At 46.9% G+C, this 26379-nt stretch overlaps 2 protein-coding genes across 6 annotated transcripts in view; both read left to right on the plus strand.

Moving 5' to 3' along the window:
* RAPGEF3 (Rap guanine nucleotide exchange factor 3) overlaps positions 1-4684 on the plus strand; it is a 72148-nt gene extending 67464 nt beyond the window's left edge. For 4 of the 5 annotated variants that reach the window (XM_044431276.1, XM_044431277.1, XM_044431278.1 and 1 more), the window contains 3 exons: positions 443-497; positions 1857-1928; positions 2812-4684. In XM_044431276.1, coding sequence (XP_044287211.1) covers positions 443-497; positions 1857-1928; positions 2812-2930 — 246 coding nt within the window. In that variant the 3' untranslated portion in view covers positions 2931-4684. Of the gene's footprint in view, positions 1-442; positions 498-1856; positions 1929-2811 lie in introns of those variants that run through there. The other variant, XR_006414848.1, reaches the window with a different exon arrangement.
* Positions 4685-9225: 4541 nt separating this feature from the next.
* LOC123024151 (E3 ubiquitin-protein ligase TRIM58-like) lies at positions 9226-25492 on the plus strand. The gene is made up of 6 exons (XM_044431546.1): positions 9226-9754; positions 12149-12244; positions 16571-16801; positions 17293-17315; positions 17596-17696; positions 22829-25492. Exons 1-6 carry the CDS (start codon positions 9329-9331, stop codon positions 23419-23421), a joined length of 1470 nt encoding a protein of 489 aa, XP_044287481.1. The 5' UTR covers positions 9226-9328; the 3' UTR covers positions 23422-25492.
* The last annotated feature ends 887 nt before the right edge of the window (positions 25493-26379 follow it).

Genomic DNA, 26379 nt, shown 5'->3' on the forward strand with positions numbered 1-26379 from the left:
ACCAGCCAGCCTTGGAAAAGGGGGAAGATATTTCAGAATGGGGGTGGGGGGGATACGATGGAGAGGGGATTTCTTTACTCTGCAAAGAGATGACACTGAGCAGAGCAAGCAAGACGTGTCCAACACTCCTGTCGCGGGTACCAGGTCAGGGCAGCAGGATCTGTAGGGGAAAGGGAAAGTTCTGGGCTCTTGCAGTAATCAAAATTGGAGTCACATTTGCAATGACCCCCCTCAGGGACAAGGATCGCTGTTGTGGTACCACTAATAGAGTCTCCTTTTCCCCACCATCCAGCTGGAAATGCTGATCATTCTCCTGCTGGAGATTCTTACCATTCACTTGCTGCAAGATCCACTTTTTGTCCCCCCAGGAAATGCTTGGGGGAAATACAGAGAGGGGGGTGAGCAATTAGATATAACCCAAATCCATGTCTGTTCCATACAGCGCATGATGGCCAAGGCTGTTCGTCTCATGCATCACTGCCGGAGCCACCCCAACCGTGAGTGTGGAAGAGCAGAAGGGGTGGGGGAGAGTTATCCATTTAGCAGCAAGGGGTGTAGCCACAGCAAGGCCTCTGGGCAGGGCCCTGTCCCCAAGCCAGTTGAATGGCTCCCTCTTGAGAGCAAGCCCTGACCTCCTCCTGTTTACTCTGCTTGATTCTGTATGTTCTTTTGGATGTTTATTAAAGATTCCTGGCTCTCCCCATGCGTAGGGCTCTATGCACAATCTGCCAGCACCCCCAGATGAGTGTGTTTGCTGACCTGGTTGGTTTTCAGGTTGGATATGGGTCAGAAGAGGGGGGGGGGAGAGGGGACATTTCCAAACTTGCAATTTGGCAAGGGTTGTAGTTTTGCACAAGGCAGGCCATGGGGAAAGGGATGGCAGCCCAGAGGTCGAATGCAGGGAGAGACTTGCCTGGTTCCATGACAGGAGGGTGGGTAATAAGCCACAGTGGCTCATTCCCCAGACTCATGCATGCCACAACAGAGTGGCTGGGTGCATCCATCGCAATAAGCAAAGGTGTGTGGTGAGTACATTGAGCTGTTGCTTTGGCAAGCAGTTGTGATTTTGGCTATTTTCATTGTTTTAACCACCCACCACCCTCACTTTGTGTTCCCGCCATTGGCATGTATCCCAGTGGCCAGTTGGCCACTGTGAGTGAAAAGCCAGGCCAAACTGCTTCACTCCCAACATAAGCTGCATCTTCCTTACTGGCCCACTGAGTATTTGGGGAAGGTTTTCTCTCCCGCTGCCCATGGTATTTTATTTATTTATTTATTTAAAATATTTATATGCTGTTCTGTTGCAAAAAGCCTCCAGATGGCTTACAACATAAAATATAACATAAATAAATTCCCGACCCACACTGGCTGCAGTTAAAAACATAGAAAAGACAATATTAAAACTTATTAAAATATTGCTGGAATTTGCATCCCTTGAGTGCTCCCTAGCCAATCCACCCTCTGAGGGGATTTCCCCCTGTCCCCCAAAGCCTTCACCCAATTTCTCCCTACTCCAGGACAAAAGCAGCTCAGTTCAGCCAGTAGAAACACAGCAAGCCATGACATGTACATTGCTTGGGAGCCACTGGATGTGTGAAGTGGTGGCAGTTGTCACCACTCTTCCCATGCAACCATTTGGCATTTGTTTCATTGCAAATGGAAAAATGGTGTTCCTGGGTCTGGACATCAAAGCAGGCAATTGTGATCAGTACAAGCCCTAGAAGAGATGGTTGTTTCTTGTTGTTGTTTGTGCTTGCAAAACCAAGTAGGAAAACATGATGGTTGGGTTCAGGCCAGCTCCCTCCTCTGAGTTCTCATTTCTACTTTTCTTCCTCTGCTTTTCCCCCCTTCCTCAGTTCCACTCTCCCCCTTGCGGAGTCGTCCTCAGCACCTCCTGGAAGAAGCTCGGGGGATGCGTGTCTCTACATGTGAGTGAGGCAGCTGGGGGTGGGGCAAGATGGGGGGTTACTTTCCTTTTCTCTGGAATTGCTGTACTCTGTTCATTTTTATGAGGAAATCATGCCATGTTCAGTCATTGCAATGTTTTCTGTGCTCTCCTCCTGCATTTCTTACCTGGCCCCAAATGTTTGTGGCAGGGTTTTTAATTTTGCTCCGTTGCTACAGAAACAACAGCATCAACAGCCTGGCAGTCAGAGAACCTTTAGGACAGTTCAGGGAAGCCTCTTCTTGAGAAATGGCCATGGCTCAGTGGCAGGACACCTGCCTTGCATGCAGAAGGTCCAGGGTTCAATCCCTGGCATCTCCAGGTAGAGCTGGGAGGGAACACCTGCCTGAAACCCTGCAGAGCATCATCCTTCCCCCACATGAGGGGCAGCTGCCAAAGAAGGTTGGTCATGACAGGCTTGCCAGGAAAGGGGCCCCACACAACCGCTAGCAGCATCCCTTCCCCATGCAATGTGTAGCTGCTGTTTGGGCTGCTGCACCTCATGTGGAAGGAGGTTACCGGCTGCACAAACTCTGCTCGGTTTGCTTTAGCTCTGTTTGGAAGATTGGGCTGAGCACAAGAGGAAGTCTGCAAATACGGGAAGCTGGACAGAGCACTGAGCTCTCACAGTTAGAAATTGACTCAACCACACAAAGATGTCAGCTTCTGACAGTCTGCCAGGCATAGCCCAAGCAAGGTATATCCTTAATAAGAGCTAGGAACTTGATTTTTTTTTTTTAATGAAGTTTCTCAGGATGCAAAATTTTGTGCATAATAGGAACACATTTTGCTGTTTTGCATGGGATTTGTTAGAAATCAATGATGTTGCTTCCTGATATCCTGATCCTGGGTGGTTTTTCTTTCAGGTTCAGAGCAATCTCTCAATACTCGGAGCCCAGTTGTGACCTGGGCATGCATCCAGCACTTGAGAATAATTGACAACCAGAAGGAACTTTTGCGGCTCTCACGGGACCTCGAGTCCTGATACTTGGGGAAGCTCAAGCAACAGACACCAGATGTGTGTGTCGTCCCACGTAGGCCAAGAACTGCTAGGAAGGACACCTCCTTATAGGGTAGCCCTGCCTTGTAGATGAGATAGTGGGGTGTCCCAAGCAGAGTTCTGTTGGTGGCACCCTGCATCCTGGAACCAGGAGCGTAAGGGCTGGCTCTGTCCGGGCCCAGGGAAGTATATGCCCACTGCTACCAATGGTGTTTTTGCACACTTCAGACTTTCTGACTGGAAAAGAAAAAGAAGGCTGCTGTACAGAATACTTTGGCTGCCTTATCGTGAAAGAGCAAAAGGCTCGCTTTTATTACTTATCAGTGTTCATTGGAAATGTGGATTTTTAAAAAAAGCATATGGCAAGACTTGCTTTGGTATCTCTGGTGGAACACCGTTTCCTCACTGGGATTTCCTTCTCCTGCTGTTGACTAGCATCATAGCTCAGGGGTGGAAAACATGCTAGACTGAGCTAGAAATTCTAGTTTCGGTTGGCCAGCAGATCCACTTATATGCCCTCTCCCTCTCCCCTCTCTGCCCCAACCTGGCCCTCCTCCAAGAGGTGGCTCCAGTGTTGCAACTGCCCATAGAACACAAATGGAGCAAAATTCATTTCCTCCACTAGAACTGATTTACCTAACCCTGTCTACATATTTGGTGTTCTGCAAACATGTTGGATTTTGTAAGTGGTATCCGTAGGCGAGTGCTTACCTTGAGAGATATGCTCAGGCTTCTCTGTCATGTCACCAAGGATGCTGGCATACTTTTTCTAGACTATGCCATATGATGCTGAAAGCAACAGTCAAAACTCAGAGGCATATGCTTTTTGTATTTTATTTTTATATTTATTACCATTATACCCCACCTTTTTTCCCTTTTGCAAGGAATCTAAGGTGGCTTACCTCTCCTTTTATCCTCACAGCATTCCTGAGAGCTGGGTTCAGATTATGGCCAGGGACTGGCCCTACTGAGCTTTACAGCTGACGGAGGACTAGAACCTGGGTCTCCTAAGACCATTAGTCCAACACTAACCACTCCACCATGCTGGCTCTCTGAATTGCATGCCACTGCTTACATGGACGCAGTTAGGTTAGCACTGTGGCCATGCCTATTTTTGATTCTTTTTCTCCTAATAGAACCATCCAGACAGGAGGAGCGGGGAGGAGAGGTTTGACCCCTGGCTGCTTCTCCACCAAAAAAGCAAGGTTTAGAGTAAGCTTTGGAGTTACACAAGCTCTTCATCAGGCAGAATGGAAGAGAGAACATGCCTCTGCTACACAGCATAAAATTAACTACGGGAGTCTTATTAGCTAGCAAAGAGCAAACCCTCCGTGACTGGATTCAGAGTGAGTCTGATATTTGCATACTTCCTTGAGGAAGTCTTGGAACATGATTATCTCTGGCCCAACAATTTTGCAGTACCAGCACACAGACATGCTGATGGTATAATGCAGCTGTGCATTGCCACGCTGCCCCATGGGAATTGTAGTTCAGTTTGGTGTCAGGAGCCCAGCTGAGGTTGGGGCAGAAACGGCTGCTTTGTCATTCATTACTGGTAACCACCTAGCACAAAATCTTGTATCTGCTGCTTGGTTAGGTCCTCAGATGACGCGGACTGGGCATGTCTTCCACTGGAGCAGCAGGCAGCCTACATCTGTGCCGACTGTGCATAGAATGTGGTTTAAAAGCTGGGGGAAATGGTGCTTAAACTGTAATAAAGTCAAACATTATCTGCCAAACAGCTTTGTATACTGCACCAGGAAATTACTGCGGGACCACTGCTAACTTCTATAATTTCATCTCAGTCATGTTTATATCAAGTCATCAGTAATGTTCAATTTGTACTTATTGAGGTGAGACTGAGGGAACTGGGTCTTTTTAGGCTGGAGAAGAGGAGAGTCTGGGGATCTGTTGGTGACATATCAGTACATGAGGGGGTGTTACACAAAGGTGGGTAGAGACCTGTTCTCCCCTGCAGAGGAAGGCAGGACGCGCTCCAACGGAGCAAAGCTCAGGGAGCCAAGGTTCAATTTGGATGCCAGGAAGTTCATCCTGATGGTTAGGACCCCTACAGCATGGAGTAGGCTTCCATGGGAGGTCGTTGAGGCCCCATCGATGAGGGTGTTCAAGGATAGGCTGGACATGCACATGGTAGGCATGTCATGAGTGGAGATGGCTGGAGCCGGGGATCAGACTAGATGGCCCAGGAGGCCCCTTCTGACTTGCTCTGTTTCTATTGCACTTATTTCACTTCTACAGCATCCAATAGTCAAAGCTCTTGGGAGAACACAGACATTACAAACCCAAAATGGAACATCAGAAAACCTTAAGTTAAATTATTTCACATGGAAAATGCAGTTTAAAAAAACTATTAGTGTGCTTCACTGCTTCCAGGAGAGAGAGGCACAACAGTTGCACTTTAATAGTGTTGTTCAGAATGTACTGCTGTATGTATAAGAAATGACAGTCATTTCTACCCACCAGACAAGTGGGTAAAATGCAATAATAATAACATCATGCTGAAAAGAAATTGTCTGGAAACCAGTATGCACTGCCCCATCCACAGCACAGATGTGACATTTCAGACTCATGTGTAAAAGCTTTGCAAAGCTGCTGAGCAAACCTAAGAACAGCGGGGCAGAAACTGAGGCCGAGGGGCCAAATCTGACCCTGCAGTTCCCCAGATGGCCACCTTTTCCCCAACCACTGATCATTTGGTGACTTCCTGGCTTTTGTGCAGTCTCCCCTCCCCTGCCCCCTTCTAAAATGTTGAAATGTCTCTCCCAGGGCATAATTACAGGCAGCAAGCCCTTGTGTTAGAAGTTAGTGGTATTTTAGGCCCATCTGCTTTGCTTATGGCCCAGTCCACCTCCCAAATACAGCCCATGAAGGGTTCTTTGAAGTGGAAATCAGGCCCTTGGCTGAAAGTTGTTCAAAACTCTTCAGATATTCAAGTGCTCATGTGGTAGGCATGTGCTCCCTTGGAGAAAGCTTTCACACACAGAAATGATACTTGGACTGCGGACCATATAGACAAGCTGGAGTGATTACATTAAGATGGCAGCAACTGGGTGAGTGTGTATGACACCCTGTTAAGCTGGCTGTGGGTCTTACTGCAAAGATGAAGTAACACCACCCCAATATGTGACTGAAGACAGTTTTGAAGGATCTGCTGCCTCTGTAAATAGCTGAAGCTTTCCCTTGGAAACTTGTTAAGCACAGGTGAATTCCAGCCTGATTGTTGGGTGCCTAACAGAGAAGGAGTTTTCACCCAAGAAAATTCCAAGAATTCCAAGCTCATTTGAAATTCTTCAAATTCCATCTCAAAGCTTGTTTCAACATGTGCCGCTATCAGATTGCGAGCTGTTTTTTCCCCCCATATGAAAATCCATGTGTGTTTGTGTGTAATAGTCCATATGCAAACACCAGTTGTGCACAAAGTTGAAATGCATGCACTGTTTCACTGATTAAAGAATGTTTATGTGCATTTTTCAAATGTGCACATTCATTATGCATATTTTTCAGAATTTACACGTTCTACTGAGTGCAAATTTGGGGGCTACAGATCGTATTGCTAGCTTGAAAATGTACAGGCTTCAGCTTCAGATTGCATTTGAATCTGCGTTCAATCCAGATGGTACCAAACCAGTTTAAATCCGGATCAAAAATGAAATTATACAAATTACTCATGCATCCCTCCTTTGGAGTGAGTGTTTTCCCTCTCAATGTTATGTCTTTTAAGACAGGGTTACTGCATCTGTGCAAACAGAAGGGGGGAAAAGCCTGGAAGGTTAGTGGAGGACTATGTACCCCTCTTTCTCACCAAGGCTGCTGCTTTGCATCCTGGGCTTTCTTGACTCTTGCTGTCTGCAGGAGAAGCAAGAGGTCTGCTCAGTGTCTCAACATGCTTGTCTCCACTCCTTCTAACAGGCACAATGAACTTCTGCCCTTTCCCCGAACTCAGAGATACAGTGGAGAACGGGAAATCACCCCTTCAGTCAAACTGCCAAAGAAACACACCATGGTGTGGCCAATCTTACCAAGAAGAGGGGAAACCGATTTGCATATCATTTGTGTACACTTGTTTACACATACAGAAGACAGACAGTACATATCCCCATGATGTAGTAGGCTGTGACCAGGTGACCTTGGAGCCTCCTCCTTTGGCTGGCTAACCAGGTAGTGCTGAAGAGTAACGCCTGGGCCCAGCTCTCCATTCTGACAGTTATACATCTTGCCCTGGACAATACAGGACAATCCCCCGGCATCTCCTCAAATGGAGGGGTGTGGAGTGGAGCCAGGAAGCACCGGCAGGGACAGTAACTTGAAGTTTAATGTGCCCATTCACAAAATAGTATTGGTGATCAAATGAGGTGTTTTAGAGCTAGGGAAGATTGGTAGTGAAGTACAGATGGATCTACCAGCTGTTTTGGCATCTGAACAGCATCCTCTTTTCCTCTTAGAACTTTCCCCTGTATGAGAGCTACTCCTGGGGCCACCTAAGTGGTAGCCCATGCCCTTCTGGGGTTTTATTTTATTTTACTTTATTGGAGTTTGTGCAGGGTCTGGGTCAAGATCAGGACCCCAGCATGGTTGGGAGTAAAGATTAGTGTCTTTATCTCTTCCCACCATCAATGTTGCTTTGACCTCCACTGGCCCTTCCAGCACCATTTCTCGTGTGAAATGATGATCCAATGACACATAGCAGGGGGAAAGGATAAGGCCCCCACTACTGACAATACTGGGGTCTCTGTCCCAAGTGGGATCCCTCTGCTTGCTCTAAAGTAATAATGAAAAAGAAATATGCCTTTGATGTTCATCTTGGCCCTCAGGAAGGTGTCAGGAGAACCTCCAGGGGAAACTAGACTTGGCTTTACAGTTCACATGGTCCAGCCTTCATTATTGTGACTTGGACGAAATCTTGAGAGGCAAAGATGACCAACCAGCAAAACAACTATATTTGTGTTGCTCTTTAGCAGAGCTTACTCCTGAGTTAAAGGGTGAAAAGGGGACTTTTTTTTCAATTTACATCCTGCCTTTTTCCTACAAAGGGCTCAAGGCAGCTTACATAATTCTTCTCCTCCATCTTATCCCCACAACAAGAACCCTGTGAGGTAGGTTGGGCTGAGAGTCTGTGACTGGCCCAAAGTCACCCAGTTGGCTCCATGGCTAAGAGGGGACTAGAACCCAGATCACCTGAGTCCCAGTCCCATGCTCTTCACCACTACGCCACACTGGCTCTCAGTCTATTTGGCAGTCCCTCCCTATTTGCCAACCCAGGAATACTGTGTGGCACAAAACTCAACTCTCTTTCTGGCCACCTAAATCATCGGACTGTACTGTCCATTTTCACTTGCTTGTTTTACTTCTGCCATTTTTTTAGCTCCTTAGCATCCAAGGGAAGGGAAGGGAGACACCCCATCTCTCCTCCCCCACCTCTCTCTCTGTCTCCCTCCCTCTCCCTCTCCCTCTCCCTCCTGCATGCTAATAACTCCCTCTTGCTTCTCTGAGGGAGTTGATTACAGTCCTGTTGGTACTTGGCACCTGAGTTTGTGGTTAGGAGGACCAAATAGACATACCCCACCTACTTCTGAATACTCCTTGCTGGGGTGGTAATCAACCTGGGCATGATTGGGGTGGGACTGTATGAACACAGAGCTAAAGTGGCAGGAAGAATGTGGGTGTGTTTCTCACCCACTGTCCATGCTGATAGGAAAAAATGCACAATCTTAAGACTGAGCAAAAAATGGGTTGAGTGTCGAATTAGGACTTGGATGATCTGGATTCTAGTCCTTACTTGGGTATGAAGCTCATTGGGTGACTTTAGGCCAACCACAGACTCTGAGCCCAACCTACCTCACAGGGCTGTTGTTGTGAAGATATGGAGAAAAGGGGGGAGAATCATGCAAGTTGCTTTGGGTTTCTTGCAGAAAAGAAAAAGGTAGGATAAAAATAGAAACAACAACAGAAAAGGCACACCCCTTGCCCCCAGTGCCTGCAGCTGATAAAGGCCACAGTATGTAAGGCTTTGCAAACTTCTAGAGTTTGGCTTGGAAACTGCACTCAGTTTGTTCTGCATCACAGAAACTTGTTTGGGAAAGCGTCCAAGGCTGTGACCTTTTGGCTCTGTGCCTGGTTTCTTTTCCTCTCCTTTCTGAAGCTCTTCCCATTGTGAGAAAAGCTTGCCTCTGCTTTTTGTTTTTGTGCTTGGAATGGAATCTCTCAGCCACAGAAACTTGTGGAGGGGTTCCAAGGAGGAAATAGCCAGCCAGAGCACCCTCCCTGCGTGGCCACTCCCTCCAAGCACAATACGCGTTGGCATTCCTCCAAAAAGGAGAGCCTGGCCCACCCTGCCAGAAGGACCGAGGCAGTCTTCGGCAGGCATGGCTTTCTCCATGGACGACCCTGTGGAGAAGCTCCAGGATGAGGTCTCCTGTTCCATCTGCCTGGAGTACCTCCGGGCCCCCGTCACCATCGACTGTGGCCACAACTTCTGCCATGCCTGCATCTCCGATCACTGCAAGCAGGGAGTGGCAACTGGGGCGGCCCTTTGCCCGCAGTGCAGGGCTGGCTTCCTGCTAAGCAACTGCCGGCCCAACAAGCAGCTGGCCAACATTGTGGAGGGCATTGAGCGGCTGGCTCTGCGGCCAAGCCGAGCCCCGGGTGAGGCCTTGTGCGAGAGGCATGGCAAGAAGCTGCGCCTTTTCTGCCAGGATGATGGCGAGCCCATTTGCCTGGTATGTGACAAATCCCGGGAGCATCGGGCACACACAGTCCTGCCCATTGAGGAAGCGGCTCACGACTACAAGGTAAGGAGGAGTCGGGGTCTGGATTCCTAATGGGAGTGCAGCTAATTCGGAGTGACAATGAGCAGTAACCTTGGTTTGCTCAAGCGCCTGATGCGCACCATTCAGAGACAATGTGTGCTAGCAAAGGAGACCCATGCGGAGCCAGTGGAGCAGCAGATGCAGTGGAGGGGGGCAGTGGACACCCCGAAATGGCCTGGCAAGTCACATGTGGCCCATTAGCCCTGCCTTTGGCACCCCTAACATCTATGTTGGGAAGGGGTTCTGATCTGAGCATCAGAACAGAAACTCAGGTTTAAAAAAAGCAATTACCTCTCCATGGTGCATCACGCCAGGCCCTTTCCTCCCAGCCTCACTCACTTTTACCAGCAGAGCCAAACTGGGAGAAATGGTCCCCAAGAGACAGATTTAGGGGGAAGTCCTTTCACCCCATTGCTTCTGTAAAAAAAATCATGTAATGATCCCTGTGACTTGCTTGCATTTAAAAAGCCTAGGCAATATACAAAAATGCAGTACAAGATCATAATTAAATACTGCATAATATGAATGCAGATAGAATACCAGTTTACCATCTAGGAATCCTTATTGAGCACATCTGCAGTGAAAACCTGAAAAGATGGGTGCTTATCCAACATTAGAGCACTCCAGGGAGTGGGTGCTACAAAACTAAAGATGCTATTCTGAACTATCACGGACAAGACCTCTAAAATCTTGGGCATCTCTCATTGTGTGTCTCCTGTTGAGTGCAGCAGCCCAAAGTAGCCCCAGTCCAGACATTCCATGAATGGAACAAGCCTTGAAATAATGAAGGTAGCTGCTGCTTTCACATTCTCACCAGCCCTTGAAGAGGCGTCTTCCTCCCAAGAATTGCTGCTCCTCTCAAAACAATGCGTGGCTCTTTTTGCTTCCCTTGAAATGCCAGAAGGTAGCAATCTACCATCAACTGTATGCCAGGAATGAGCTGCCCAAGGCCCACAGCATTTCTTTGTTTACAATTCCACATGCCCTGACCATTGGCTGGGGCTGATAGATGATGTAGTCCAAAGCACTGGGAGGGCAATGCACCAGGTCACCTACATCTGCTTTAGGCAAAATGTGAAGATGTCCCAGGGAAACCCAGGATACCGCCGAGAAATTTTGCTCACTTTACAAATAATAATGATCATAAATAATTGTTTGCCTTAAAAAATTAAAGCATGATCTTAGAAGAGCTTAGGTGGGTTTCCTTGTTGCCTCTAGGCACTCCCCTCTGCTTAGTTTCAAAATAGCTACATAATTATATTCTTGGAGAATGTTGTGGATTTGCTTATCTCAGCTCAAAGAACTTCTTGCCTGCTTCAGATGCAATGATCAGAAGTGGGATAAGTAATGCCCAACCTCACAGACTTCCATTCCCTAAGACAGACTGCAGTTGGCACATTTTGTAAAATGAATAAATTAATAAACCAAGGATATTTGTGCAAATCATGTGATTGGCACAATTTGGATGAATGTATGCAATTTGCGCAAATAGCACTATTTGCATAAAGGGAAGCTGGCCTGACAACCATGGCTCGAGGCAGGCAGGACTACTATTCAGAAGGGTTCAGTGCATAAGGATGCCACCTTCCATGCCTCCCTCTTCTCAGTTTCTGCTTCTGAATGGGTGTGATGTCCCAGCTCAGCCTGCTAGGAGATAAAATGCTTTTCCTTGGCTGCATGGCACTGTGGAGAAGAGACCCCTTTTCTTGCTGCCTGCCCTTCCCACCCTCAGCGATTTGGATGGAGCTTCTCACTCCAAACATGGTACTCCTTGAGGGAGGGTTTTAGGATGTGCACTGGGTCATGTTACAGGTTGGGATGAAGCTTCTCACCCCAAAGAAGTGATCATCCCCAGAGCATGGGGACAGCATACCAAATAGGGTCATTTATTTCACTTCAATGGTGCTTCACAGCTGAAGCTTTCTGGGTGGTTTACCATAATCCACAGTGCTGAGTGATGTTGAACAGCACCGAGTTGTGTTGGTGGGGTCAGAATGCAGCCCCTCATCTCAAGCAGTTCATACTTCCAGAGAGAGGCACAAGATTGATACTCTTACGGAGATGGGACATTCCACGGATGCATCTTCTTTGACTCAAGAAGAGGAAGTAGGTCGTGGTGTGAGCATTCTGAAGACCACACTGGAGCTTTCCTGATACCAGTTTGCGCTGGAGATGTATCTCTTGAGACTATGCCTCCATGAGAGCACTCCCAGAGGAGACCACATCCACCATGGAAGGACACTGATCCTAGATGCACTCCTCGCCACATGCATACACACAGTAGGGTGTTGGACTCAATGGCCTTCATGGCCCCTTCCAACTCTACTAATCTATGATTCTAAGAACCCCACTCAAACTTGTGTACTTTCTCTGTAGATCAAGCTCCAGGAAGCTGTGCAATTTCTCAGGAATGTGCTGGAGGAAGCCACAAAACTGGAGGCTCAGGAGGAGATGAAAACCACTCAGTGGAAGGTATGTGCTGTTATGCATGTCATTGCAAGGATAAATAATTGCTACTAGCCCAGTCTTCCTTCAGCTTGAGGCCTTTCCAGTTCTATGGACTTCAACTCCCATTAGCCCTAGCCAGCATGACCAATGGGGAGAAGCCCTAGGAATTGCTATTCCAAGAATTTTCAGGGCATTAGAGAACAACATGGTGCACTCCACACATCAATCCTCAAGGAAGCTAGCTACATGGGAGCAATATGGAAGATCCTAGGCTCTGTCCTTGGCATCTCCAGGTAGCAGTGGGAGAGACCATTCAGATGAGTATAAGGAGCTAGAAGACTCAGTGGTCTGACGTGGGGGCAACTTCATAGCCCCCTCCTTGCCTCCCTCATGGTCTCTGCTACGTTCCTGTGACTAGTTTGGGCCAGTGCAGGGATGGCTGTGGGGTTCCAGGCTGACACAGAGCTGCCCGCTGTTCTGTTTTCTTACTGACTCCATTCGTGTACCTTTTAAAACCAGCAATCCGACATCCCCCAGAAATAAACAGGGGAAGCTTTCCCAGCTGTGGGGATGAGCAGTGGAGATAGTCCCTCATGCTAAATGGCTGTGCTCCATGCTCAGGAGAGGGTGGAAAAAATATACTTCTGCATTTTTTAAAACCAAGTTATTATATTGGCAATCCCCAAGACTTCCTGAGCTGAAACAAGAGTTATGTAACCAGAAATATCCCCCGCCGCCCCCTCCCCGCCACACACACTTTTGCAAGCTTCCTTCTCAGGGAATGTGCACAACGTGCTTAGTTATGGAATTATGTGTTATGTGCTGTATTTCAAGAATGTAAAGTGCCCAGGGAAATGAGGACATTAACAATGTGTACAAAAACAGGGTTTAACAGGGTCTTTTAATGCATAATTTTGTTTTCCTGTTTTTATTTGGTCTTAATTTTTGTATTGCTAACTTATATGATATTTAATATGTTTTAGTTGGTATACTTTATATCGTTTCTAAGCATGCTGCTGTGAACTGCCCAGAGAGCTTTGGCCATTGGGCAGTATAGAATATAAATAATAAATAAATCGATAAATAGATGGAGCTCTCTGGGTTGTATACAATACATTTTTTAAAATACAGTATGAATATTAAAGCAAACAAAAAACCCAAACAAACAAGAATAAAACCAACAAAGAATGAAACCAAGATAAAACTAGCAGCTAAGAATAAAACCAGTACACCTTCATAAAAGTTGTACTCCTATGGTTTTCAAAGAGCATCCCAAGGATCATAGGATTTTTTAAAAGAAAAAAAAAAGGATGAGCTTCTAACTCTAGACACTGCTTTGACTTTGGGGACTGCCAAAACTGATATTGCCCCCCTCTCCCCGTCTTGAGCTGCTGCAGAAACAAGAGGGCACCTGATCTCTGAGGTCACAAAGACGGCCTCAGATGAGCTCAAAGCAATGAGAAAGGCAGCATTGAAGGGGAAGGGGAAAGGGAAAGGAGAGACCAAGTTAGAAGAAATCCTAGGGCTTCTCCAGCAGCACACCTCCTGTAGATAGATTCAGAGGCTCATCAAGAGGTAAGAGAAAGAAAGGAAGACAGGGAATGAAAATCACCTCTTCTTGTTCCATCTGCCACTACTGGCAGCAGACTGGAAAGGCACTGGATGCTTGGAAGCCTCCAAGTTCAGAGGCTTCATTCTCGTGGGACCAGGGTGACAGAGCATCCTAAAAGATTAGAGAAAAGGTCCACAAAAATATACAGATTTTAACATGGACTGTGAAATGATGAATGAATCACTGACTTCTGTGGAACCAAGATGAGATGAACCTGACTGGGTTCATGATGCTATTTTAGCAATGGGAGGACCAAGGGTGCCAAAGGGCTGATGGATGAGTGCGCCACTCAGGAGTTCCTCATACTCGCTTGCATAATGGGCACACGCATCATTTTTCATATGTCCGCTTGCCTCTTGCACTCCTCCTCTCCGGTAAGTGCTTTGCACAATCTGGAATGTGGCTGAACAATCAGGAAGTGAGTCTACCCAGATGGCTGGGGAAAACCCACCCTTGCCCCATCTGAGGGTTGTGCTATCCTGATTCGCAGGCATGGAGTAAGTTGGCCCCACAGCCTTTGTGAGATGGGATCCTACATGTGTAAGGAGCTGATGGTGCTGACTTGAAATTGCAGGAAAGAGCTACTCTGCACTTTCTCAGAGGCACTGTGTCCACATGCTTGGGTCATGTATTTGTTCCTCCTTCCTAATCACCTTCAGCTAGACAAGGAGCTACTGCTAGGGGAGCGGGGTGGACTGCTTTTAATGGGCTTGGTGGTTTCTCACTCACTGCAGAATGTGGGTGTGCGAGTGCCAGCGGAAGAGGGTGTTTGGCAGGCCTGTTCTGAACAAAGCTGTTTACATTAAAAAGCAACACATAAAACCACCACTGCGTTATTACTGCCGAAGGATCAGAGGCAGGAAATCCCCTGGCCTTGCAAGACAGGGCAGAGATATGGGGCTTGCAAGGGCAAGTTTATGGTTGTTGTTCTTTGTTAATGGGCCTCTGACACCAGTTGCTGTATATTTAACAGTAGCTTGATATTTTGGCCACTAGCGGGTTTATTTCCATGCCACAGAGAGCTCAGTTTCTGTGGTCCCAGCAGCTATGAATCCAGGCATTCTTTCTAGCTACTATCCATTCATTTCTATGGATGCAAACCCTTGACCTCACCCCTCCCCCACTGCACTGGTTTAACACAAGCCATGTGGTACAGATATTATTTGGAGCCCTTGTGTCTACTGAGATGTATGATGAAACTCCAGAGAGAGCTGGGGAAATGTTTTCCAGAGCATGCTTTTGTCCGTCTCTTGCAGTAAAATCCCAGAGTCTTGCAACATCGTAAAGGCATCCTTCCAAGTGTCCTTCAGATGTTCTTAATGCCATTTCCCATCAGTCTCAGCCATCCAGCAATGGCCAGGAAACTTGGGACTCGTAGCCCAAAACATCTGGAGGGCACCAGGCTGGGAAGGGCTTCCTGGCCAATTTATCAAGACATAAGTTTTGTTGAACGCTCACTTTGTCTGACTCTTGCAGAGTAACTACATGTGGTGGCACAGTAATGGGAGCTGAGAATCATCAGCATTGAGGCCAAAGGGATGCAGAGTGCAGAAAGTACAGGCAGGGACAGTGACTTGAAGTTTAACCTGCCCAATCACGAAACAGCTGGCGATTGCAGCAGCTGCTTTAGACTCAGGACTGATTGGTAGTGGGGTAGAAATGGATGATGGCCTGGTGTAATTTCTCAGCGACTTCCTGCCTGTGGGTGCTTCCCTGGTTATTCTTGGTGAGTCTTAGGCAAAGGAGAGGCTGTTGGGGGCCAAAGTCGAGAAAGGATTATTCTAGGTAGTGCATGAGTGTGAGGAGAACTCATCCCACATTTTAAAGGGCCAAGGATTTCCCCATCTCATGGACGTGTGGGATGTGTTTGGAATCTGGCTGCTTTTGCAGATGAGTACTATTATAAGAAATGTTTGGTTGAGGGTTGGTTAACTTCTCTTTGCAGACAAAGGAGCTGAAGCTTTTTCTTCTAACTTTAGTGATGCACTCTGGCTGCAACCAGTGGTCAGCATGACCTTTGAAAAACAAAAAGAGAAAAGCTAGAACCCCCCCCCCCACAAACATGCATGCATACTTTTCTTGACAGCACATCTGTGTATAGTAAGATAAATTAATCTTCTCACCAAAATTTCCACAAATTTTTTCTGCTCCATCCAAATATTCAGGGAACAGTTCTGTGCACAGTCTCACTATGTGATCAACTGTTTGATGGATCTTATAAATCTACATACGATCTTATAATATGCGTATTAATTGATTGTTTTAATTCTTCTACATAGGGCTGGGGCTGTCACATTATGCTGTGAGCACTTCCCTTGTTGCTGGCCAGTCTGTCCGCTGGTCCTGATTTTTTAATTCCATTTCTTCAGTCTTCTTTTTTGCTAATTTGAACCTGGAAGGACAGCATACTCCAGAGTTGAAAACCTTTGTGTTTTGCAGCTCAGATTCCACCTCTGGCTTGGACTTAAGCTCATGGGCAAGTTCCTTTTCTTTTCATCTCACCAGGTTTGTCTTCTGGGAAATGAGTGTTCTGTAACAGGCTGTGCCAATCATGGCAGCCATTTTGTGAGGGCACCCACCACAACACTCTCTCAAATGTCAACATCTGTCCACTGACCAAGAAAGGTCAGGGAACCCTTGAGCAGGTCGCTTTGAAGAAATAACCAAACGATCACACTCAGGGAAGGTTTGCCTTGAACATACTGATACATCGTTCTATCTGTTGATGATCCCGGTAGGAGAAAGTAGAGGAACGGCGAATGCTCATTGCATATGGGTTCGAAAGACGTCGCCGGGCGCTGGACGAAGAGGAGCAGCTGCTTCTGAGGCAGCTTCAGGATGAAGAGCAGGCTGTGCTGAAACAGTTGCAGATGAACTTGGCCTTCATGCTTGGGCAGCGTACGGGACTGAACGAGCTGATCTCTGAGATGGAGGACAAATGTCAGCAGCCAGCCGCCTCCTTGCTTAAGGTGGGACTCTCTGAGACAGCTAGCTGGAAAGTCCTCTGGGCCTGCCAGAGCTGTCTAACCCTACCTCCAAGGAGAACACTCCTAGCCATTGTACCTTGCAACAGCCTTGTGGAATAGCTTAAACTGACCGAGATGGTTGTGTTGAGATTGAAACCTGTACCTCCTCAAACCTGATTCTCATGTTCTAACTGCTGCACTGTACTCTCAGTTGTGCCAAAGATGGGGTTTTGGTATATTAATTTATTCATTGGGGGTTTTTTATCCTGTCAAATTAGCCAATAAGGCTTCCTGAGTGGGTGCATATGGAGCCTGTCATGCCAATAGAAGAATACCAGGATGCAAAGTAAATAATAGGCCAAAGAAAGCAGAACTGCCTCTTGATTTGGGTTCTTTACATAGGCGGACACAGCACTTATACTTGGGCAATGCTTTAAAAGCATGGCATTACAAAACACCAGGTGACTCACATTGTTTTTGTTTGCTCCCTCTAGGATGTGAAAAAAACCTTGACCAGGTCAGTAGATTACTAAATCTTGACTGCAATCCAAGCCTATGAAAGTTTATTTAGAAATACATTAACGTGTGTTCATTAGCACTTATGCCCAAGAACATGTACAGAGGATACAGCTTCTGGTGCAATTTTCTTCCAGCTAGCCAGCCAGCCAGCCAGCCAGCCATGCCTAAAGCCGTAGCACCTTTTTGTATTGAAGCATGCGGAAGATTGCACCTTAAGTTTCTTTGGCTTTTCTTGGCTTCCGGCTTCTGTAGGATAACTGGTGCCATGTTGTCCATAGGACTGAGGGGGTGTCGCTGCAGGAACCACAGCCCATCTCAATGGATCTGCATGACTCGTACAACGTTCCTGGGCTGATGGACTTACTCCAAAGATATCGAAGTAAGTGAGAAACAATATAGCATAAAGAATGGATGAATTTGCTTTCTCTTGCATTTTACTTATTTTTAAGTATGTTTTTTCTGTCTCACATATGACGATATTGATGAATTATGGTAAGTTTTTAGCAACAACAAAGGCCCATGTTGTGCCTGCTCCCCTATAGCAATAACAGATGAGGAGCCCCTAAGAAAAAGAAAAAGGTGGCAATCCAAATTTAGCATCTCAGAGGTGGTTTGGATACATAAGGAGGCACACAAGGGCTTTTTAAAGAGCTGAGAGTGTAAAGCTCTTGCCTGGGTGGATGAATCTAACCAATTTATTATTCCCCACGATCAGTGCCTCCCCACCAAGTCCTTTCCATTCCAGATATGAAGACCTTTGTGAATTTTGGCAAATTCTAAGTAAAGATGAGCTGGAACAAAATTCTTCCCTACCCTTGTGCAAATGTACACTAGGCATATGAACACTCCAAGCACTGTGGCAAAAGCATCTCCATCTGTCTGTCCATCTGTCCATCCATCCTTCCTTCTTTAATTTCTGTACTGCCCAGTGGCCAAAGTTCTGGGGTGGATGGAATGCAAATGCAAAAGCTTTTGTTCCAGCCTGTAGCCAATGTTTGCAGACAGTTTCCTTTCGGAACAAAACTTGGGTAGCTTTGATCCTTCTAGCAATGAAAAGAACTGCAGGCAACTGAGGCTGAGGGTGTTCAGCTGAAAACGGTGACCAAACTTATGTTAATGCAGCTGGTTCTGGACATCAACTGATCAGTTGCCTGGGTCACATGGACTTCCTGCACATCAGCTGCTCACTTGGCTGTAGGGATGAGGAGAAATTCATTTTGTTCCTCTCTAAATGTGTATTCACCCACTTTTCAATTTTCAAACCATACTGTTAACCAAAGTTCAGGTTTTCTTCAAACTTCACACTTTTACAAAATTTTCCAATTAAAAATGTGAATCGCACACACTGTAGAATGCTCTGCCCAAATTGGCATTATCACCAAAAAATGTGCCTGCCAGGAAAAAATTCATATGAAGGTTCATAAGTTGGGAGGAATATGCACCAAAAATGCTTTTGAATGTTAAATGCTCAAGTTCAAAAACAGAACCCAATGCTGAAGAAATTCTCGAGTTCAAGATGAACCAAACTCAAGATTGGACGGTTGAAAGACTGATAGAAATCAAGATTGGCAAATGTGTCCATCTCTATCTATCTATCTATCTATCTATCTGGAGCATTTGTATGCCGTCCCATCACATAGTCTCGGGATGGCTTACATAAATAAAATAAAACATAATACAGATAAAATCCAAATCCACCCTGGCTGCATATTAAAACCTATAAAGTGATATTAAAAGTTATTAAAATATTGTTGAAATAAAAAGGTCTTAGCCTGGTGCCGAAAAACAAATAACGGCGGTGCCAGGCGGACCTCTCTGGGGAGCGCATTCCATAGGCAGGGTGCCACTGCAGAGAAAACCCTCCTCTGGGTACTTTGCCTCCTAATGTCTCTCATGGAGGGCTCCCGGAGGAGGGCCTCTGCTGCTGATCTCAGGGGGCGGGAGGGCAAATATGGAACTCTACTTGAATGGATCATGCCATAACAGGGATTAATGGCTCTAGACACTCTTTTTTGGTTCATTAAAGAACCCCATAAAAGCCTTGATCACACACAATCTTGTTACCTTGTATCAAGCTGAATGAGATACGTTTCTTGGCCTCATCTAGCAGACTAAGTCAGATTGCTGTCTGTGTTAAAATGACCCCAGCTACTTTCTGGAGGCACATTTTCCCAGGAGGTCAGGCCCAGGAGCTATTTCTGCATTGGAGTGGTATGTGAAACTGACTCTTTTAAGCATGGCTACTTCTTTATAAAGAGCTAAGGAGCATGTAGCAATAGATCAGTCCAGAAAGTGGCTCCCCCTCCCCTGGATTTTATATGTTGAGTATTGGAATGTCACTTTCATGAAGATGTTTGCCCACTTTGTTTCCCTGTATGATTAGCTAGGCAGGCAGGATTCGATGGCGTGCTTTGATGAAAACAAAATGAAGGCAGAAGGCACCGCTTCTGCTGACTTGGGATCAGCAAGATGAGTGGTGATGCAGTGGCACCCGGAACTGGTGGCTGGCAGGTGGGCTGGATGCAGTGCGGTGGTGTGGTTTTTACCTCCTGATTGCTTTCTTCATTCCATGCTGGGAGCCAACTACAAACTGCCAGCACCAGCCACAGAAAGCTTTGGAAGTGCTTGTGGTTCAGTGGCAGAGCCCTGGCTTTGCATGCCGTTCTTAAGAGCACCCAGTCAAAAGAAGCATTGGTTAAGATTGGATGGGCAGCACCCCTGCCTGAGACCTTAGAGTTCCCTCCTCCAATGTGGTGCACTCCAACTGTTTTAAACTACAACTCCCAGCATTCTTTTTTCATTGAATTCTCATCATTTCATGCTGATTGGATGAGATGAGCATTGAGGTCCAAAACTGAAGTTCAAGTAGGGATGTAAGAAGCTTGCACAATCTGTTCCATTTCTGTTTTGTGGATGGTCAGATGTTACCCACTCTGTTGTCCAGTCTTTGATGGATGTAGATTCTTACTCTCCCTCCAGAAAAATAGGCATTAAAAAAATCCACCAAGATTTATGGAAATTTTGCTGGAGCATAACATTTTGTGTGCTTTTCTTAGGTCACCAGAAAATCAATGAGCAGAGCACAGAAAATAAAGTTTGTTACATGTATAATATGTATTTGCATTTTTTAAAATGGTATATACATTACCACACAATAATGTATGTACGTTATACACAATGGTATATACATTACCAAGCAACTTCCATAGTTTTGTATGACTAAAGCTGTGTACAATTACAGAAAGTTTAAACAATGGTTTGCAAAGTCACAGAAACTGGGTGACTCAGAAAAGGGACATCTTTGGTTTCTGACGGATAAATTTATAGAAATCTGACTTGATTGCTTGATTATATTAATATCCCACCTTTCTCCTACTATGGAACTCAAGGTGATTCCATGCAGTTCCCAGGTGATCCAAGCTCAGGCCAGCCTCAGACCTGCTTAGCTTCAACATGGTGTATGCCTTATGAGCTCTCAGTCCACACTAATGTTGATCATTTGCAAATTTCTCCAACCCCCTTCATAGCAGGTCTGAGACAGACTCTACCACCAAGGCAAAACTGAAGTAGCATCATGATCACCACCACCCTCTGTGAGGAAACCAAGGCAGCTTACAAATCTCCATTTGATCCTCATAGTAACATAGAAACAGAGTGAGTCAGAAGGGGCCTTCTGGGCCATCTAGTCTGACCTCCGGCACCAGCCGGCTCCGCTCACGACATGCCCACCATGTGCATGTCCAGCCTATCCTTCAACACCCTCACCAATGGGGCCTCAACGACCTCTCATGGAAGCCCATTCCACACCCTCGGGGTCCTGACTGTCAGGAAGTGCTTCCGGGCATCCAAATGGAACCTTGGCTCCCTGAGCTTTGCTCTGTTCGAGCGCATTCTGCCTTCCTCTGCAGGGGAGAACAGGTCTCTACCCACCTCCATGTGACATCCCCTCACATGTCTGTATGTCACCAACAGATCACCCCTGAGTCTCCTCCAGGCTGAAGAGACCCAGTTCCCTCAGTCTCACCTGATCCCCCATCCCCTGCAAACCGGCCGCCAACCTTGTGGCCCTACGCTGCACTGACTCTAACCTGGCTATATCCTTTCTGTAATGAGGGGCCCAAAACTGAGCACAGTACTCCAGTTGTGGGTGCACCAGAGTCATATAGAGTGGTAGTAATACCTCTCTTGATCTAGAAGCCACACTTCTGGCTATGCAACCAAGGGTGGCGTTCGCCCTCTTGACCACCGCATCACACTGCTGACTCATGTTTAGCCTGCAGTCAACCAGTACCCCGAGGTCCCTTTCACAAGTGCTGCTCTCCAGCCACTTGTCACCTAACCTGTACTTATGCCAGCTATTCCTATGCCCCAAGTGCAAGACCTTGCACTTATCCACATTGAACACCATCCTGTTGTCTCCTGCCCACTTCCATAGTCTGTCCAGATCCTTTTGGATCTGAAGTACCTGCTCCTCAGTTGTGGCCACTGCTCCAGTTTTAGTGTCGTCTGTGAATTTGATCAGCAGACTGTTCACCCCTTCTTCCATGTCATTAATGAAAAGATTAAACAGGATCGACCCTAGGACAGAGCCCTGGGGGACCCCACTTGTCACTGGCTGCCATCCCGATGATTCCCCACTAATGGTTACCTTCTGCTTTCAGTCAGCCAACCATCCCCTAATCCACTGAACAGTGCTTTGGTGTATCCCAAAACTCCTCAGTTTCTCCACCAGGATATCATGGGGCACTTTGTCAAAGGCCTTGCTGAAATCCAGGTATACCACATCCACTGCATCCCCTCCATCTAGCCATTGCAAAACCTTGTCATAGAATTCCACAAGGTTTGTCCGGCAGGACCTGTTTTTGCGGAAGCCGTGTTGTGTGGCTGTCAGCCTCCCTTCCCTATCTAGCATCACTAGATCTCTCTCTATTATGAGCCTTTTCATTGTTTTTCCTACAATGGACATAAGGCTAACTGGTCTATAATTCCCCATGTCCTTTCTACTACCCTTTTTGAATATTGGGACCACTGATGCCACCCTCCAGTCCTCTGGAACTTCACCCGTTCTCCATGAGACGTCAAAAATGGAGGCCAGTGGGCATGAGAGAACCCCTGCCAACTCTCTATGTACTCTCGGGTGTAACCCGTAATGTCCAATGACCTGAGGAGCCCCTTGACTGCAAGGGGGGTGTCTCTAATCTGTGCCCCTAAGTCCCCAGCCTCATCTAATCTCTTATGCAGATATCCCTCTCATAGCAATTACCCTGTGAGGTAGGCTGGGTGAGAATCTGTGATTGACCCAAAGTCACCCAGCGAACTTCCTGGCTGAGCGGGGACTAGAACCTGGATCTCCTGCTCCAACCCTCTTACCAGCACACCACACTACACCACACCAGCTTTCAAATGGTCAAGTTGTCATACTGTGGGGCAAGGGAGCTTTCTCCACTTATATTTTCAGTACGAGTGCAGTGATGTGAGAGCTGGACTGATGGTGCCCGTTTCCCCCTGCAGCCCCTGTGACCTTTGATCCCGACACCGCCAATCCCTACCTGCTCCTGTCAGAGGATCTGCTTAGAGTCCAGGTGGGAGATCGAAAGCAGGATCTGCCCAAGAGCCTGTCCCGCTTCGAGACATGCACTTGCCTAATGGGCCGTGAGCAGTTCACATCTGGGAGGCACTACTGGGAAGTCTGTGTGGAGAGCAAGACCAGCTGGACTCTCGGGGTTTGCCAGGAAACAGTGAGCCGCCAAGGGATCTTCACACCCTCGCCTGCGATGGGGTTCTGGACGGTGTGGTTGAGGAATGGAGATGAGTATGCCGCCCTCACTTCCCCTCTCACAGAACTGGTGCTGAAAGAGAAACCTGGGGTGGTTGGCATCTTCCTGGACTACGACTCCGGGGAGGTCTCCTTCTATAATGCCGACAATGGGTCTCAAATCTTCACCTTTGCCAACTCCTTCTCGGGAGTCCTCCGGCCTTACTTCTACCCTGGAGTCCAGGCCGGGGGCAATGATGCTCCACTCATCATCCTACCAGCTGGATGCCAGGAAAATCTTTCCCTTTCCACCTTTTCCACCAGTGATGCATACAGTTCACATTACTAATTATGGGACTCACTGGGAGTGGATAGAGACAGAAGTTTCAGACACCGAAGGATTACTCACAGCCTACAGCAAGGAAAAGAAGAGAAGGCTGCATCCTGTAATGTGTCTGAGATCCAGCTTAGTGCCCAATTTATGCCCGCTTGGATGTTGTTCCAGAATTAGTTCCTGTTCTTGGAGCAATTGCCTTCCTTAAACGGTGTGGCTTGGCTCACTTGCTTGGGTTCCCAGGTGCTCTTTATCCTGTGAGCTCCCTTCTGCAGCACAATTAAATGCTTTTCTCTACTTGGGCATATAGTCCAGAGCGATCTGCAGTTTGCAGCTGATCTCTTTCAGTCTGGTCAATGGAAGGCCATGTCTTGTGGCATGGGATGGCTATTTGGTGCTTTCTAAATGAATATCTGATCATGAAGGAGAGACATCTAGTGTCTAAAAACTCCCATCCTCAGCCAGCTCTTCCTACAAGATGCTCACATGTGGGTCCCTATTCCATTTTATATCCTTCAAATAGGCCCTGTCCTATACCTGGGCCCTAGTGATCCAGTTTGCCCAGGGGTGGGTGGGTGGTTGCGTGGGAAGTTCTTCCTTCATCCTATTCTTTTATCTTCTTGTTGGATCATTTTTATAAAGTCCAGAAAGTTCAGGGCTGAATCTCCCTTAAGCATTTTTCCAGCATGGGAATGTCTGACTCACTGGTTTGCCCCATGACTTTAACCCCAATCTATCCTCTGCATACTCTTTTAGTCATTATATCCCCCCGGTTTATGTATCAGTCTGCTCTAAACTTGCTCTTCTGCTCTGGGGCAGGGGGACTGGATTCAGTGGGCTGGTATGGGGAGAGCACATGCCCTCCCAAAGCTTCCAGCAGCAGCTCTGAGAAGGAGATCTTTTCGCTGCTTTCCTGGCTCCCTCTTCCTCTCCTCCATGGCTTTTCTCTGTCTCTAACTTGTCCAGTGCACTGGAGGGTAAATGTAGTACTGCTCCCCTTGTCATACCACCCCATTGAAAAAAAAAGGAATGTCTCCTTTGTCCACTACCTCATGGACCAACTAGCTGAAAATGAGCCAGAAGGCATGTCTATGCAGAAGTAAAATATTAATTTTCACTGGCTTTACTCAGAAATAATCCCCACTGATTTCAACGGTGCCTACTGTTGGGAAGTCAGCATGGCTGAGGGACTGCCTTTGCTTTCAGGAATTGCTTTTGGGTGGGTGGAAATGTGGGTACTCATCCTGCTGACTTCCCTTTGTGCAAAGTGGGAAGATGGCCATAAGCACTACCACAGCCTCCTCCGGTGCCCCCTTCCTCTTCCCTATGATTTTAGTGAAGGGACAGAAGGAGCTGTCAGCATGTTCTTCCTTTCTGAAATGGTCTCTATTCCTTCATGCCTTTGCACTTCTCCTGTGATTGCGTGTGTGTGTGACACAAGATCAAGCTTTCAATACAGTGCAAACGGTGCTGTATTTATTAGCAGTTTTCCCAGCAGCAGTAAATGTATTTTGCATAGAGCTTCCTGATCAATGGAAGGGTTTCTTGTATAGATCTGCCCCATGTCTATTATCAGTAGTTATGTTGACCAGAAAGAACCAGCAGTTCCTGGGAGAAAATCCTGTTGCCATTATGGTTGACTTACAAACTTCCTGGAAGAAGCATTTGGTTAGCTGCTGTGACTTGGCTCATGGGATTGGCTGGCTACAGTGGGAGCAAACGGCAGAAAAAAGCAGCCACTTCCCGGGTGCATGACTTGCTTCCAAACAATGGATGTGCTCCCAGCTGCACCTCATTTTCAAGTGCACTGAGTGGCAGCAGGATGGGATGCTAGCCCACTCTGGGGGGGGGGGGGCAAGGGCACTTCCCAACAGCCAGAAGTTGCCACTGATGTACCACACCTGCTGGTAGGAGACACACCTGAATCTGCAGGAAGAGATAATAAACAGGTTCTAGAATAGAAATGTTTTCTATTCTGATTTTTTCTTATAGCACCTCACGTAACATCCCTAAGTATGGGTACTTTTGGATTTGGGTTATTTGAAATTGCATGCTTGTGTCAAAGTGTGTGTGTGTGTGTGTGTGTGTGTGTGTGTGTGTGTGTGTGTAAGTAGCCTTAAGTACAAGGCTGTAACTTTAACTGCTTGCCTGGTCATTATAGGTGACTGGCTTAATGGAATTCTATGCACAAAGGAGAGTGGAGTATTGGAGGAGGATGGATCACTCCACGTCTCCTTCCTCAGCCCATTTGGTTTCCATACTATCCATGCAGGAGCCAGGATGGACATTTTGTGGACTGGAGGATGAATGGGTCACACCATCACCATCAATTTTCCAGTGTGCTGGGAGGCTGCTAGCCTGTCTTTTCTTGTTGGCTCTTCCCACGTGGTTGGCAAGGAAAGGCAGGCTGCTGGTTTCTTTGCTAGAATTGCCTGAGAATTTTGTTCCAGTACATCTTTGACTGCAATTCAACCAATGTACATCTCTCTGATCCAAACACAGGCATGAATGCCCTCTGTGGTCAAGCTTTTATATTGCCAAGCTTGCAATGTGATTCACGCTACAAGTAGGTAGTGTCTGAAGATTGTGTTTAGTGGAAACACACACGTTTAAAAACAGGCACATTTCAAAAGTGCACCCAAATAGGCTTTAATGAACCAATGGGAGAAAATGTGTACATTTCAAAAAGTGCACAGTTGATGTGTACATTTGTGCAAATGTGCAAGGAATTCTGCCATTTGATTGGTGTGTATTGTTGCTACTCTTTTAAAGCAGAGTGCCAGGAACTGCATGCTGGGAACTGTGCCCCAGTGCTTTGCCAGCAGAGAATGGCACTGCCTACAAGTTGCCTGGGGACATCAGTGGGACGGTGCAAGAACCCCCATTGTGCTCTGATGAGCAACCACAACTCCAGCAGTCTGCTCAGTGCATGCAGCAGATGGCCCACAGCTGCAGCTTCAAGCGGCCTCCCTG

Source organism: Varanus komodoensis, unplaced genomic scaffold, assembly GCF_004798865.1.
Source record: "Varanus komodoensis strain SLA01 unplaced genomic scaffold, ASM479886v1 scaffold22, whole genome shotgun sequence".
NCBI lineage: Eukaryota > Metazoa > Chordata > Lepidosauria > Squamata > Varanidae > Varanus > Varanus komodoensis.